The following is a 17,373-nucleotide window of genomic DNA, read 5'->3' as shown; positions in this document are numbered from 1 at the left end:
ACTTACATCTCATCACTGTCTCATTCAGTACATTCCATGGTCCACTGCCCACTATGCAAAGCTTGGGCACCCTCAAATACCTTGTGGAACTGTTTATGAAATCACTGGATAGTGAGGCAGTAAGACAGGAAAGACAGAACATAGATGCTACCCTGATTACAAACAGATTTTCAAAAAAAAAAAAAAAAAAAACTATATAGAGTTTAAAGAGCACAAGTTTCTATGAGCAGACATTAGTGTTTACAAATTGAAACACCTTTAAAATATTTTCAGGACTGACAGAGAAGCCAGGTAGATTGCAGGGTAAATACTGGTCTGTGACAAGCTTTCATCTCAGAAGCTTTAGAATTAAAGTTACATCTGATGACTTGTACTTTCTTGTTTGGTGTTAGTGGGGTTAATGACACAGAAATGTCTTTTAAATACAACACTGTGTATAATGTTAAAAGCAGACCAGCAGTGAAATAAGCCAAGTTTTGCAGCCTTGGATAAAACCAGAGTTCATCCCCATAAAAAACACTATTTAGCATTTGTGGAATTTCTTCAGACCAAGCTATATTACATCAAAACAAGTATTTAAATAGTTTTATATCACATGACACTCCATAGACTTAATGATTTAATGGTTAAATTATTAAATCATTAAGTCTAGGAAGTGTCATGTGATATAAAACTATTTAAATACTTGTTTTGATTGAATACAGCTTGGTCTGAAGAAGTTCCGTATTGTAGGGACAAAAGTTCTTACCAGTTGTATGGTCATTTTATTTATTTGTTATATTAAAGTGTGAAGTGTTTTTAAATCTCTGTTTTTTTATTATTTTTATTTTGTGGTTTACTTTAGTGGAGTTTGTAAGTTTATAGTATTTGTGGAATTTATCAAATAACCATCTATTTACAATTTGCAAATTGTCATGAGTGTCATAAATAATCATCTTGGTGATCACAGAAAGGGGGGGCTTAAATTGCAAAATCTGAAGAGATTATGAAGTAGTTTCATTTAGCAAATAAATTCCACTCACAGAAGTATGCACTCTTCAGGTGAAAAAGTTCACTTTAAACCACAACTATTAATGATCACTATCCTTCTATGGAGAATGTTTAACACCAACTTTTTCTCTCCCAGCTCCCTTAAAAGTGCTTATTGACTACTGCCTTAATGGCCAATGTGTCCAGTTTAAGCTAGGCAGAAACAGCACTGCTGGCACAAAGAATCTGGCTGCTGCTTAGGAAATAAAGCAAAGATGAGGACCTGTGGCAAGTCAGCAGCATCATGACTACAAAGTGGCCTCATGGAGTGGAAGTATTTTTCTCCTTATTCTCTTCTAACAGGACATACAAAATGACAGCATAACCTCTTTGGCTAGATACAGCAGTCTAGGTGCAAAATTTTTATCCAACAACCAACTTTCTGATCACCTAGATCACTTGTCAAAATCCATGTTACTTGTGCCAAAAATAAATGCCCTACCTCTTTGTCAACAGAATGGTAACATTTTCTAACATTAATGCTCCCTTTTCCCCAATTTTGCTATCAGTGGTCAGATGTTGCTGAATTTAACTTAGTGGCAAGAAAAATGAATTATTATCTACGGATGAAGACCAATAAGATTTATTAGCAGATGTAAATAATGTAATGCAGGTATATTTTAAAACAGAAATACATTCTAAGTCTGTGCTGTATACATGAATGTGACACATTCTTAAAATCAATCACACTTTCTTTTAATACAATATTAAATAGTGCTCAATCAATAGGTATACTTTACAAAATAAGTATTAAAAACAAAGCTGGAAGAAATTACATATAGTGCATTACCGCACTGCTGAAATGAACATTCTCGCAGAAATCAAAACAAAGTTTAGTCTCTTCTTTTTCTTTGCAGATTTGGCTTCTCAGTCCTCAGTGATGTAACTGTATACCTAAAATGATTATATTAAAAACTGTTCCTCAGCTTCTTTAATGGGATCTATAGTAGGCAACTTCTTTGACTCCTTTTACTGAAAATGGAACAGCAAGACACCTTTCTCAATCACCTGTCAGTCAACTTTCCATCCCCTAACTCCTTCTTGTTCAACAGTATAGTAGCAAAATGACTGAGGAAGGTGGGGAGCAAAAACAACTTCAATGATTCGTAAAATGCTTCCACTCTGCAAGGTTTGGTCTACTGCTTTTGGAAACTTGTCCTGTAGTTTGAATGGAGTCCTGCTAATCATCAATCTCATTAGCAGCTGATTGGACCAGACCATTCCCAAAGACGGCATCACCTTTTTATCTAATAACCTGTAAAATAAAATAAAGTTTAATAATGGTACCCCTCTGAATATTTCTGAATACACAAAACTGATCAATTACAATTTCCAAAGAAATGGTTTGGTTTCAAAAGGCTAAAAAATCAATCGAAAATTTAGCATCACTTTGCTGCCTAATTCTGCCCGGGGTACTTGTATCAACTGATCTAAAGGTAACTAAGCAAGTGAAAAAGCGACAAGAAGGCAGATATAATAAATACCATGTGTAGAAATAAACATCAGAAGTGAAAAATAAGAATTCTTTATCCTTCTATAAAAACAGCTAGTAAGTCACAGCTGGATTATCGTGTATAGTTCTGGAAACCTCTTTTTCCTCAGGACAAAGGCAATAAAGAGGAGGATGGCAAATAGTGCATGGTCTTGACCAGAAACATATAAAGACAACTATACAGCTCAGTATGCATAATCCTGAAAAAAAAAGAAGGCAGATGGAAAGTGCCTCAAAGGAATCCACAGAATCCATGTGGGCACAGTTTTTAAAAAGAGAGAACACAATTTGAAAAGACAAAGTGGAAGACTCACTAAATAGGCAGTGGTTTTTTTTCTCACTAAAAGGATGGTAGATGACGATAATAGCCTTCGGGAGAATGTGAATCTAATAAACAGAAAAATGAAAGTACAGAGCTGATTCTATGGCACAAGGGGGAAGAAGCCTTGATGTGACCCAGGTCCTGGTTCAATTAGCTGACCAATCCATGAGGACTCAAGCTTTGGACTGGATAGGGATTGAGTGCCACTTTTGCTGATAACTTATCTGTGGGAGGGTTTACTGCTCATGGCTACAAGTCCTCAGTGAAGATGGGGACTTGAACCCTGCAGCATGTGCAAGACATTTGCACACTGGGTCCTGGGTGAGACAGTGGGTACTGCATTATGAAAAGCCCTCCACAGATATCAGGATAAAGCTATATCGGCTTACCTGGTTTAATACTTATACAAAGGAGCGCCCTGGTCCAATATGGTCAGCCAAATAGGTGCTAGGTATTGCCATGCAGAAAATTGGGGATGTGTTATGGGGTACGGCTGATGGGGAGATAGCTACAAGAGGAACAGGAACATTTATTAAAAAAAAGAAAAACAGTTAAGGTAGCAAGACTTAAGAATTGATCTTCATGAGAAATTAATTCTAGGAATAGTAATAGTAAATACGAATGTTTAGACTAGACAGAAAGCTGTCTAGTGACAAGCATCCTGAGCTGGACAGAGAGATGAGACATGTTATGCATAGAAAAGACAGCAAAACTTCAAATGAAAAACTGTGGGCATTTGTCATTTCACTTTTATTCCAATCGAATACCAGAGGGGTACACAGAAGATGACTTTCTTTTGGGTGAGGTAGGGGGAGAAGCAGGCACTATTCTCAGATACGAGTTACATTATCATCATAAGCATTTGTCTTCTTGGTTTATTGAGAAAGTACAGTTGTGTACACTTACCATAAATGTAGATGTTCGAGTGTATTCACTGTTGCAGTCATTACATTTGGGTAATCTGCTGGCAGATTGCCCTCAGTCGGCCTGAATTCCAAAGTCCTGGCTCCTGCGTCGGCTGCTGTCTCTTCTTCTTCCATGACGTCAGGTCATCAGGGGTACAAAACAGGCAGCCGACGCCATTTTGTGCCCCTCAAATGGATAGCAAAAAAAAAAAAAAAAAAATATAAGCTATATATACATGCAACTATACAAACTTTACTTTCATCTACAAGCAAATACACCACAAAGGCTGTAGAAGATAATGAAGGAAAGAGAAACTCCAGAATAAAAGGGGGATGGTGGGCGGGTAAAGTGCAGATGTAGATGTTCGAGTGTATTCACTGTTGCAGTCATTACACTTGGGTTATCCTGCTGGCAGGCTACCCACAGTCGGCCAGAGTTCCAAAGTCTAGGTCCGGCGTCAGTTGCTGTCGCCTCTTCCCTGACGTCAGTGCGCCAGGGGTATAAAAGATACAACCAACGCCATTTTCTTCAGTTTTTCTTGCCCCAGATGTCAGGTGCCCCCAGATAGGAAGGCTGAAAAGAATAAATTATGCCAAAAAGCATGCCTGTACTAATATAAACATTTCCTTCATCTACAAGCAAATACACCACATAGGTTGTATAGAGTTGAGAAGTACAGAAAAGTCCCAACAATGAAAAAGGGGGATGGTGGGTGGGTAAACTGGACTGCAACAGTGAATACACTCGAACATCTACATTTATGGTAGGTACACAACTGTACTATGTTCATCGTGTTTCACTGTTGCAGTCATTACACTTGGGTTGAATCCCAAATCTGAGGTTGGGCGGCTGGGTCTAAATAGGATTAGGAGAGGCTACCAGGCCCTGCAGAACTGCAGTGGCAAAGCCTGCTCTGGATTTAGAGTAGAGAGGTAAGTGGTAATGCTTGGTGAAAGTGTGCACTGAACTCCAGGTTGCAGCTTCTAAAATGTCTTTGGTTGGTACTCCTCTGAGAAAGGCTGCTGAAGTGGCTGCTACTCTGGTAGAATGTGGCCTAATGCCCTTAGGCACTGATTTGCCATTTTGTGCATAACAGAAGCGAATGCAGTGTCCTATCCATTTTGAAATTGTCTGCTTTGTGATAGGCTTTCCTTGTGATCCTGCAGCATAGGCTACAAACAGTTGCTCAGTTTTTCTGAAAGCTTTTGTTTTGTCCAAGTAGAATCGTAGCTGTCTGTGTATATCCAAAGCGTGCAGAAGTCTCTCCCCTTTATTCTGGGGGTTTGGGTAGAAAGTTGGTAAATGAATGGTTTGGTTCAGAGCCACATTGGAAACCACCTTTGGCATGAATGTTGGTTTTGTCCTAAGAGAAACCCTGTCCTGGTGAAAAAATGATGAAAGGTTCCACAGCCATTAATTCCTGAAAATCTGAGACTCTTCTTGCTGAAGTTATTGCTAGGAGCAGAGCAGTTTTTCATGATAAGAATTTTATATCAGCTGTGCTGGCTGGTTCAACAGGAGGCAGTGTGAGCTTTTCTAAAGCAAAATTGAGATCCCAAGTTGGTACTGGTGCTCTCCTTGCGGGGTCTTATGTTTTTTGCCCCTCTGAGGTACTGTCTTAGTAGAGGATGTGAAAAAATAGGAGGTTCTGTATTGTAATGAGCTGAAATGGCAGAGGCATGGATCTTAATTGATGAGAAGGATAGGCCTTTGTCCAGCATCTCAGTTAGGTATTGTAAAATCTGAGGTATATTTGGAACAAGTGGTTCGAGCCTCTTGTGCCTGGTTCCAAGCACAGAATCTCTTCCATTTTTCTGCATAAGATTTCCTAGTGCTGGGCTTCCTGGCTTCTAAAATGACATCCATAACAGCTTTAGAGAGAGGCGCAGTCTGAGTGGCTACATTATCTGCCATGCTGCCAGATTTAAGGTTCTGAGTTGACTGTGCAGAATCTGATTGTTTTGTTGAGTCAGAAGATGAGGAATTCGAGGTAAAGGCCAGGCTGGGCCTCGAGACAAGCTCTTTAGGATTGGGTACCAGTGCAGGCGTGGCCAGTCTGAGGCAATCAGGATCATTGTTGGCCTCTCGTCTGACTTTTAGGAGCACCTTGGTAAGAAGAGGCAGTGGAGGGAAGGCATAAACTGTCAGGGTTTTCCTGCTGAATGATAGAGCATCCACTTTCCATGCTTGAGAGCGATAAGTTCTTGTGCAGAATGTCTGTAGTTGGCAATTGTGAGGGAAGGCAAAAAGATCTATGTCTGGGCGTCCCCATTTCCTTGTTATAATGCTGAACACCTGTGGATTTAGTTTCCATTTGTGAGGATCCATGAGATTTCTGCTTAGTTCGTCTGCCAGTGTATTTTTTGTTCCTGGCAGGAATTGTGCCTGCAGATGTACTTGATAGGTCAGTGCTGTGTTCCACAAAGTCATGGCTTGTCTGCATAGGGGGTAGGAATGTGTGCCCCCTTGCTTGTTTATGTACCACATAACTGTGGTATTGTCCATCTTTACTAGTAGTTGTCCTGGATGTAGTAGGTCCTTGAAAGCTGTCAGGGAATTCTGTACAGCTAACATCTCTTTTTGATTTATGTGAAGATGCATTTGTTCCTTGGGCCACATGCCCTGAATACATTTTCCTGCCATATGTGCCCCCCAGGCATAATCCAATGCATCCGTTGTTATTGTCTGCCTGGCTGTGGGTAAGGTGAAAGGCTGTCCCTTGTTGTGGTGACAGGCCTGGGACCACCATCAAAACTCCTGTTGTAGGCAGGGAATTAAAGTTATGATTGTTTCCAGGCTGTGACAATGTTGAGTCCAAACACTTTTTAGATACCATTGAAGTTTCCTCATATGCAGTCTTGCATATGGAATTAGTAGAATGCAGGACGCCATGAAGCCCAGGGCCTGCAGAATTTTTCTTGCAGGGAGCTGGGTCTTTGTTGCCATCATTTGATGGATGGAGGGTGGCCTAATGATTAAGGTGTTTTCCTTACAAACACAAGGTGCAGAGTTTGAGTCTCACAAGGGATAATTGGCTAGGTTTAAAATGGCTCGCAAGGGCAGTTAGCCTAGTACTAATCTATGAACCTATGAACCTAAGAAAGTAATGAGTCAGTTGCCCTTGTTTGCATGAGATAAGCCATCTGGGCAGTTGTATTTAAGCTTGCACCCAGGAATATTATCCCGAGAGGGCACTAGTTTTGATTTCTTTTCGTTTACTGTGCACCCTAGGCAAATTAGTAATCTTTTTACAAACGCCAGATGCTTTAGAAGAATGTCCTTGCTCTCTGCTTGAATAAGGCAGTCGTGCAAGTAGGGATATATTTGAATTCCTTTTTGTCTGCAAAATGCAATTACTGGTGCCAGGCATTTTGTGAAGACCCTGGGCGCAGTAGATAAGCCAAAGGGCAGTGCAGAGAATTGGTAATGCATTGAGCCAGCTATGAATCTGAGGTATCTTCTGCAAGATTGTCTGATTGGGACATGCAGGTATGCCTCCTTGAGGTCCAAAGTAACTAGCCAAGCCTTCTTGCCCAGCATGGGTAGAAGTTGCTGTAGTGTTAACATTTTGAATTTTGGAACATCCAGGAAAGTATTTAAGATTGACAAGTCCAGTTATTGGTCTCCAGGCTTTGTCATTTCTGGGTACCAGGAAAAGTCTTGAGTAAAATCCTTGTCCCTGTTCTTGCTGTGGTACTCTTTGAATAGCTCACATGTCCATGAGAGCAGCAATTTGTTTTTGTGCCTCTGCCCATTGGTTTTGTGGCAGATCCGGCATACCTTTTGATTTTGGAAGGGTGTGAAAGTAGAACCTGTAACCCTGAGAAACAATATTCAGTACCCATTTGTCCTGGGTGATTATGTGCCAATTTTTTGAGAAAAGTGCTAGCTTTCCCCCTAGGGGTGCTGCCAAAAGGTAAGTGCTTGGCATCTGTAGAGGGAAGTCATTGGGACCATTTCCTATAAGGTTGTGACTTGTCTTCTCCTCCTTTGGGGGCAGAAGCACCCCATTGTTTAGGTCTGTAGGAGCCTTAGGGCTGAGATCTGCCTCTTGGGCATCTGTATCTGTCTATTTGTGGCCTGTCGGACACCGGAAAGGACCAATATTTTGAAGGCCAGTTTCTGCTAAACCTAGGTGGTTGAACCTGTAAGAAATCCTTTACTGTCTGCATTGATTTTGCTTTATCCTCCATTTTCTTTAACACCTCTTCTGCCTTAACACCAAACAAAGTATCATGCTGTAGTGGAGCATCCAATAATTTTACTTTAACATGTTCAGGTAAACTTTGTTCTTTCAACCAAGCATGCCTTCGAATGACAGAGCCTGTAACTGCGGCTCTACAAGAAGCCTCTAATGAATCAAAACCACATTGTAGAGTATGCTTTCCCACTTGTTCAGCTGCATGCAATAAATCCTGCATTTCCTTACTGTCAGGACTTTCTGAGTTTGTAACCATTTTCTGTTTTAACAAGGACATGAGGTACTGTTGATATTTAAGCATGTGAAACTGGCAATTTAAAGCCCTTACAGCTAAAGTAGCAGAAGTGTAAACTTTTTCCCCCCCATCTATCCTGAGCTCTGGAATCCCTATCAGAGGGGACAGGATTTTTAGCAGTGGAAGCCTTAACCCCTTTAGGACCCTGAGAAATTGTTTCTGGATCTGCAGCAGGGTTTTTGTAAAGAAAGTTATGAGAGTCAGGGACCCTGTAGTACCTGTCTGGCTTGACTGGTGCAGGGGGTAAAGAATCAGGAGACAGACTGGATTCAGAGAAAACATCATCAACAATATCAAGCACAGGGGGAATAGCCAGGGGCCTGTGCTGAGGCAATAAAAAACAGTCTCTGAGCCTTTTCTTGGATTCTGAATAATCCTGGCTCTCCCAATGGAAATGCTCCCTCATGGTGTGCAGTGTTTCCCCAAAAGAATAATCCTCAGGTGGAGAGGCTGAAGGCATAGACTCTTCTGCATCAGAGTCCTCATAGGGAGAGAGAGAATATCCCTGATCAGAAGAGGAATCAGAGGAAATAGAAACCTTTTGTCAGGAGGGGGGTGGGAACCCCTGATTAAAGTAATTAGGTCTTCGGCCATTTTAAGCATCTGTTTCTTTGGCATGGATGACTGTTCAGGAGAATGATGTACTTGTTTCCTTGTCTTTAATGGTGTGTTTGACTTTGCCTTGGCTGCTGTAGTAGACTTAATAGTAAGCTGTGAAGGTCTGAAAACACCCTCAGAAGCCGATGCCTGCTCAGCGGCTCCAGACCCATCTGAGGGAATAGTTTCCGTAGGCCCAATACCTTGAGTTTCCACAGGCCTTGGTGTCTCCACGTGGCTGTCGGATACAGCCTGTGGTTCTGAGGTAGCGGGTGTCAGGGGCTGTGAAAGCGCCTCACTGAGAACCGGTGACTGGCCTAGAAGAGGCTTTGTTGTCAGTTTTGGACCTCGGATGCCTGTCCCTTTCTTTGTTTTTGCATTTTTTATAAATTCCGGTCGTCGGTTGTTCCGATGGCATTATGTAGTTAAACCTACAGCCAAAATAATGTAAAGCAAAATCAAACAGACATTTAATAGTGCGTTTGTTGAATCTAGCACAAAACCGACAACTAGTAACATCGCGGTCAGGGCCTAGGTAAGGAATACAGTAAGAGTGAAAGTCCTTATGAGGTATTTGCTTCCCACAAGAAATACAATTAACTTTTACTGACATCGGTCTGGAGCAAGAAAAAGTTTCCCAACGGGGTACATAGCTTTATTGAAAACTTTGGTTCTGAAACTCAATTTCGAAAATCTCAGGAGTCTGCCGACCGGCACTTGCGAACGGCTTTTGCTTCGGGCACCGCGCGGCAAGAAAGACTGAAGAAAATGGCGTCGGTTGCATCTTTTATACCCCTGGTGCACTGACGTCAGGGAAGAGGCGACAGCAACCGACGCCGGACCTAGACTTTGGAATTCTGGCTGACTGCGGGTAGCCTGCCAACAGGATAACCCAAGTGTAATGACTGCAACAGTGAAACACGGTGAACATCCTGGACTGCAACAGTGAAAAGACTCGAACATTTACATTTATGGTAAGTGTACACAACTGTACTATGTTCTTCATGTTTCACTGTTGCAGTCATTACATTTGGGTAGAATCCCAAAGCTATGGATGGGAGGCTGGAGCTAAACTGCATTAGGGGCGGCTATAAGGTCCTGCAGAACTGCAGTGGCAAAGCCTGCCCTGGACTTAGAGTAGAGAGGAAAATGATAATGCTTTGTAAAAGTGTGAACACAACTCCAAGTAGTAGCCTCTAGAATGTCTTTGGTTGGTACCCCCTCTGAGAAAAGCTGCTGATGTAGCTGCAGCCCTGGTGGAATGAGACCTAATGCCCTTGGGCACCAGTTTGCCATGGTGTAAGTAGCAGAAACAAATGCAGTGGCTTGTCTGCTTTGAAATAGCGTTTCCCTCTGATCCTGCAGCAAATGTCACTAGTAACTGCTCAGTTTTTCTTAGAGCTTTAGTCCTGTTCAAGTAGAATCTTAGTTGTCTGTGTACGTCCAAGGAATTCAGAATCCGCTCCCCCTTGTTCTGCGGAAAAGTTAGCAGATGAATAGTTTGGTTACGAGTCACACCGGAAACCACCTTAGGCATAAATGAAGGATTGGTCCTGAGGGACACCCTGCCTGGGTAAAATATGATAAAAGGCTCCACAGCCATGAGGTCCTGTAGCTCTGAGACCCTTCTTTGTGACACAATTGCCAGGAGCAGAGCTGTTTTCCATTATAAGAACTTTAGATTTGCAGTAGCAGCTGGTTCAAATGGAGGCAGGGTGAGCTTTTCCAACACATAATTGAGGTCCCATGCAGGAATTGGTGATGATCTGGGAGGCCTTAAATTTTTGGCCTCTCTAAGATACTGCTTTAGTAAAGGATGAGAAAAGATTGGTGGCTCTGTGTTGTAATGAGCTGAGATGGCAGAGGCATGGATTTTTATTGATGAAAAAGATAGGCCTTTGTCCAGCATCTCAGTCAAGTATTGTAAAATCTGAGGAATATTTGGCTCTGCTGTGTCAGTTCCGTGTGCTTGGTTCCAAGCACAGAATCTCTTCCATTTATCATCATTAAGATTTTCTAGTACTAGGCCTTCTGGCTTCCAAAATGACATCCATCACAGCTTTACTGAGAGGTGTGTTGTTTGAATAACTACGTGATCAGCCATGCTGCCAGGTTCAGTGTTTGGAGCTGATTGTGCAGGATCTGATTGTTTTGCTGGGACAGTAAGTGAGGTATTTGAGGCAAGTACCAAGCTGGGAATTGAGACATATTCCTTAGGATTGGGTACCAGTACTGGCGGGGCCAGTCCGGGGCAATTAGTATCATCTTTGTTTTTTCTTGTCTGACTTTTAGTAGGACCTTGGGAAGAAAAGGCAGCGGAGGAAAGGCATAAACTGATAGGTTTTTCTAACTGAAGGATAGGGCATCCACTTTCCATGCTTGTCTGTGATAAGTCCTTGTGCAAAATTTTTCCAGTTGATAATTCCAAGGAGAGACAAATAGGTCTATGTCTGGGCTCCCCCATTTCTTTGTTATGCATAAGACTTGTGGATCTAGTTTCCACTCGTGAGGGTCCTTAAGGTTTCTGCTTAAATCGTCTGCCAGAGTATTTTGCTTTCCTGGCAGGAATTGAGCTTGAAGATGTACTTGGTAAGTCAAGGCTGTGTCCGACAGCGCCATGGCTAGTCTGCAAAGGGGGTATGAGTGCGTGCCCCCCTGCTTGTTTATGTACCAAATAACCGTGGTGCTGTCCATCTTTATCAGTAGTTGTCCTGGACGTAGTAAGTCCTTGAAGGCTGTCAGGGCATTTTGAACAGCTAACATATCTTTTTGGTTGATATGCAGATGCATTTGTTTTGGGGTCCATATGCCCTGAATACATCTTCCTGCCAGGTGCCCCCCCCCATGCATAATCTGATGCGTCTGTTAAGGTTTGGCTGGCAGGGGGTAGAGTGAGAGCCCATCCCATGTTTTGGTGACATGCCTTTGCCCACCATAGAAACTCCTGTTGTAGGGCAGGGAATGAGAGGAATCATTGTTTCCAGACTGTGACAATGTTGACTCCATAAACTTTTTAGGTACCACTGTAGTTTACTCATATGCAGTCTTGCATATGGAATCAGTAGAATGCAAGATGCCATGAACCCCAATGCCTGCAGAGTTTTGTCTTGAAGATAACTGGGTTTTTGTTGCAATCAGTTTGAAGTAAGTAGTCAGTTGCTTTTGTTTGTCTGGCGTGAGGAAAGCCATCTGGGCAGTTGTATTCAAGCTTGCACCCAGGAATGTTGTCTTTGAGAGGGTACCAGCTGTAATTTGTTTTCGTTTATTGTATACCCTAGGCATGTTAGAAGCCTTTTCACAAACGCCAGATGCTGAAGAAGAATGTCCTTGTTCTCTGCTTGAATGAGGCAGTTGTCCAAGTAAGGATAGATTTGTATACTTCTTTGTCTGCCAAATGCAATTACTGGTGCCAGGCACTATGTAAAGACCCTGGGCGCAGCAGATAAGCCAAAGGGCAGTGCAGAGAATTGGTAATGCATAAAGCCAGCCTTGAAACGGAGGTATCTTCTGCACGATTCCCTTATTGGGATATGCAGGTAATGCCTCTTTTAAGTCTAATGTCACCACCTAAGCGTTCTTGCCTAGCATGGGCAGAAGCTGCTGCAAAGTTAGCATTTTGAATTTTGGAATGTCCAGGTATGTGTTCAAAATTGATAAATCTAGTATTGGGCACCAGGCCTTGCCTTTTCTGGGTACCAAGAACAGTCTTGAATAAAACCCTTGTCCTTTTTCCTGTTCTGGTACTGGCTGAATAGCCCCCATATCCATGAAGGACGTAACTTGTTTCTGTGCCTCTGCCCATTGATTTTTTTGGCAGATCTGGCCAACCGTTTGCAATTGACAGAGTGTGGAAGTGGAATCTGTATCCCTGAGATACTATGTTTAACACCCGCTTGTCCTGGGTTATTAACTGCCAATTTTGAGCATAAAGTGCTAATTTTCCCCCTAAGGGTGCTGCCAAAGTGCTTGGTGATGGCAGAGGGAAGTCATTGAGACTGTTTACTGTAGGGGTGCACTTTATTTCCTCCAGATTTGGAGGTAGAAGCACCCCATTGCTTTGACCTGTAAGAATCCTGTGACTGGTATCTAGAACCTTTAGGGTGCTTGGATTTGCCCCGTTGAGCTCTGTCGGACACAGGAAAGGACCATTTTTTTGTAGGCCAGTGTCTACTGAATCTTGGTGGCTGCACTTGTAAGAAGTCTTTTACAGTTTGCATAGACTTAGCTTTGTCTTCCATTTTCTTTAAAACCTCTTCTGCCTTAATACCAAACAGAGTATCATGCTGTAAAGGTGCATCCAGCAATTTAGCTTTAACATGATCAGGCAAATTTTGCTCTTTTAGCCAGGCATGCCTCCTAATCACAGATCCAGTAACTGCGGCCCTGCAGGAGGCCTCTAAAGAATCAAAACCACATTGCAAAGTATGCTTTCCAACTTGTTCTGCTGCAGGCAATAATTCCTGCAATTCTTTATTTTCTGCACATTCAGAAATCAACATCATTTTCTGTTTCAGTAATCCCATAACATGTTGATACTTGAGCATATGAAACTGGCAGTTTAAGGCCCTAATTGCCAAGGTTGCAGATGTATAAATTTTCTTTCCCCATCTATCCAGTGCCCTGGAATCTCTGTCAGAGAGGGTAGGATTTTTTGCTGTTGAGGCCTTAACACCCTTTGGATCCTGTGAAATAGTTTCAGGGTCAGCAGCAGGGTTTCTAAATAAAAATTTGTGAGAGTCAGGAACCCTGTAATATTTGTCTGGCTTGCTAGAAGCCGGAGGTAAGGAGTCTGGAGTCAAGCTTGACTCCGAAAACACATCATCCACAATGTCTAAAACAGGAGGCATGGCTAAAGGCCTATGCTGAGGGAGAAGAAGGAAATCCCTGAGCCTCTTTTTTGATTCTGAGAAATCTTGACTCTCCCAGTGAAAATGCTCCCTCAAAGTATGCAAGGTTTCTCCAAAGGAATAATCTTTCAGGAGGAGATACAGATGGGTTAGATTCCCTCTGTCAGAATCCTCATAGGGTGGTATAGATAATTCCTAATCAGAAGAGGAATCAGAAGAAATAGAAACCTGATCTGAAGATTCATAATCAGTATCTTGCCTAGGCCTCTTATCAGGAGGGGGTTGGGAACCTCTGATCAAGGTAATTAGGTCTTCAGCCATTTTCATCATCTGCTTTTTGGGCATAGAGGCCTGTGTACATGGCTCATGCTTCGGTTTTTTAGCTTTAGAAGTTTTTTGTCTTTGATTTTGAAGTTGGCGTCTGTTTTATATAAAAATGTTGTGGCCTGAATACACCCTCAGAAGCCGGTGCCTGCTCAGCGGCTCCGGACCCATCCGAGGGAGAGACATCCGCGGGTACAATACTTTGAGAATCTCGCGGCATGCCGGACTCCACATGGGTCTCGGTAGGGGCCTGCGACTCAAAAGTAGCGGGTATCGGGCTGCGAAAGTGCCTCACTGAGTACCGGCGAACTGGCGACTGGCTTAGGAGAAGCTTCGTCGTCGGTTGTGGACCTCGACGGTCTGTCTCTGTCCTTTTTGTTGCGTTTTTTGTGTACTCCGGTAGTCGGACTGTTATCCGACATTTCAGGATAGTTAAATCTGTTTCCAAAATATTTTGAGGAAAAGATATACAGATGCTTAATAGTGCGTTGGTTAAATCTAGCACAAAACTGACAGCTAGGCACGTTATGATCAGGGCCTAGGCAAGGAGTACAGTATAAATGGAAATCCTTATGATGTATTTGCTTCCCACAAGTAATGCAATTATTAACTTTTACTGACATCGCTATAAGCAAGAAAAAAAGTTTCCCCAATGGGGTACTTAGCATTAGCGAAGACTTCGGTTCTGAAACTCGAATTCGAAAATTTCAGGAGTCGGCCGACCGGCACTTGCGAACTGCTTCTGCTTCGGGCACCGCACGGCAAGAAAGACTGAAGAAAATAGCGTTGGCTGCCTGTTTTGTACCCCTGACATCATGGAAGAGAAGACAGCAGCCAACGCAGGACCCAGGACTTTGCAATTCAGGCCGACTGAGGGCAACCTGCCAGCAGATTACCCTAATGTAATGACTGCAACAGTGAAACACGAAGAACATCTGACATTCTGTCAACTACACATCACGCCTAGAACACAACTTATTTCTTCCTTGAAAGAAAGAAAAAAAAATAAGACTTTCCTTATTTCTGACTTTTGTTCAGCATTATTTGATCAAAAGGCTAGAAGAAAGCTCTAAAATGTTTCTCACAGCATCTAGAACCCTACTGGCTCTTCTAGTGGCCTCGCAACCCCAGACTACCTGCAGTTATTTCCTCCACAGTTAGTACAGTGCAGTGAATAAGCTGGTGAGAGAGAAAGTGAAAACATACTCTCAATTTTTGCTTCATGCCCTCATTTCTCTCCTCCCTTTCTCCAGTCTCCTTATTCATTCACTAATAATTCTCATCTATAACTTCATTTATCTTAACCTACAAATTGTAAATGTTACCCAGTTTCAGTATTAGGCTCATAGGTGTGTACTAGGATAACAACCAAATCTCTGACAAGTTCTGGTACCCTTGATAAATGTAAGCAGGGGCCAGGGAGATGAACCATTTACAGGCTGCCTGTGTCCATTAAAGACATGGGTGCCAAACCAGGGATGAATTTCCTGTCCCCCATCCAATTGTCTAAGTTATACTTGAATTGGGTTAGGGAGGAACTCTGCTTCACATGGATGGGGAGCCTGTTGCAGAGAAGGGGTAGTCTCTGGGATAGATACCCATCTTTCCAGAAGGTCCTATTTATATCACAGGCAAAGTTTAAGACTTTGGAACGGGTAATACTGGCTCTGTTTGTTTTGTGGATATGCAAGAGGCCCATTAAAGTGGGGTCTGACAATGCCTTGTATGCTTGTATGCCAGACATACATCTCCCCCTCAACAGTCTGTAGGTAACAGAATAAAGGGATAGGGCCTTGAGGCAGTCTACACAGGACACGTTACTTTTGCCCTGTATTTGTATTAGTCATGATATCCTTTCTACCCTACCTTAACCTATTCAATGAACATATTTTGTTCATCCTGCTCCTCCTCTTTACCCATACTTGCCCTAGTATACCTCTACTGTCACCACACATTAACAAAGCTTTCAGTAAATTACTACCTATCATATACTCTCAACCATTCCTCACTTCATCTTGCTTTTACTACAGTTTCACCAACGTACTCCTCTCATATGATGTACTGCCTTATCACCACTTAACTTCCACCCTGCTTGCCTATCTCGCTCCTGAGATGCCACCATTAATGACCTATCTAAACTTAAGTTCACTCCTAAATTCATGGACCACTTCCCTCCCATTCAGTCATCATCCCTTAGGGTTATCCCATTCCACTGGGGACACCATCTTTAATCTTCTCATTCCCCCTAAAATTGCTGGTTACTTCTGTTCTCTTCACTTTCCTCTCAGTCCCTTCCTTTTCAATCACTTCCTACAGGCTACGACCCTCATTCCTTTCCTGAGTGGCAGCAACCCAGTTACTTCTATTCCACATAATCACACTTGCTCTTTCTTCTGCATACCCATTGCTTTCAGTCTACATGTGACTTAACACTCTGCCTGTCCACAACTGAAATGTGAATTTTTTTAAAATATACTTTAACTGTGCAATTCTGCGTGGAGACATGTGTGAATGGGCGTACCTTCGTTGAAGGTTGTGCGTCAGGCCTGGCAAGCCGGTACGTAAAAATCAACTGCCAATCATTAGCAGACCGGAGTTCCGCTGTGGCGACCCCTAACCGGGAAAAGCCGAAAGACACAAACAAACTAACTGTGCAATTACTTTGGCAGCACTAGTCCTTTTCATACTAATTCAACCCTTAAATTGCACTTCCCACATAAGTTTATTCTTTCTCTCTCATTGGTAATCCCTCCTCACTGACATTTCACTTCTCCCAATTACTTACTGACTGTATTATTCCATTTTCAAATGCATCTCTTGCATTCTGACATGCTAGTATCACTTTTTATTGTTAAAAGAAATCTGCACTAACTCTTCAGCTGTTACCCTTCGTATTAAAATTTCACATCTATCTAGTAGGTAATGTACATTGCAAACGTACTTCCAATGCATTTAGTTCACTGACACCATATTAACACAGACAGCACAGTCATATTAAAGTTGATCATTCTCTGCAAAAGCATTAGACTTGTATCTTAAAGAAAAAAAAATGCTTCCTACCTATATCACTTTACAGACATCATTCCAATTTAAGGGAGTATGAGACATTCAGCCACTATTTACAGTGATTGTCCATCTATAGTTAAAACTTCACTGTCAGTCATATGATCATATGCTGCTTTTTACTTCTACACCCCAATATTTCTGTATGCTAATGTTCTCACCTTCACTACATTGTGTCCCTTCAAAGACATCCATCAACATTTGCCTTCACAATTCATGTGTTCTTCCAGTTAGTCATTTTGAACTTATAAACTGCACCATCTGGCTCCAATCGTCCATGGATGTGCCAGGCAACTG

At 42.3% G+C, this 17,373-nt stretch overlaps 1 protein-coding gene across 2 annotated transcripts in view; it reads right to left on the bottom strand.

Moving 5' to 3' along the window:
• Positions 1-1,596: 1,596 nt before the first annotated feature.
• The window catches only part of XRCC3 (X-ray repair cross complementing 3), a 506,399-nt gene continuing 490,622 nt past the window's right edge, over positions 1,597-17,373 (bottom strand). For both annotated transcript variants that reach the window (XM_044074505.1, XM_044074504.1), the window contains one exon: positions 1,597-2,284. In XM_044074505.1, the coding sequence (XP_043930440.1) occupies positions 2,041-2,284 (244 nt within the window). In that variant the 3' untranslated portion in view covers positions 1,597-2,040. The remainder of the gene's footprint in view (positions 2,285-17,373) is intronic.

Source organism: Protopterus annectens, chromosome 6.part0 (assembly GCF_019279795.1).
Source record: "Protopterus annectens isolate FY-2018-M chromosome 6.part0, PAN1.0, whole genome shotgun sequence".
In the NCBI taxonomy this organism is placed as follows: Eukaryota; Metazoa; Chordata; order Ceratodontiformes; family Protopteridae; genus Protopterus; species Protopterus annectens.
Note: the sequence above shows the minus strand (reverse complement) of the source record. Positions and strands in the feature narration are given on the sequence as shown.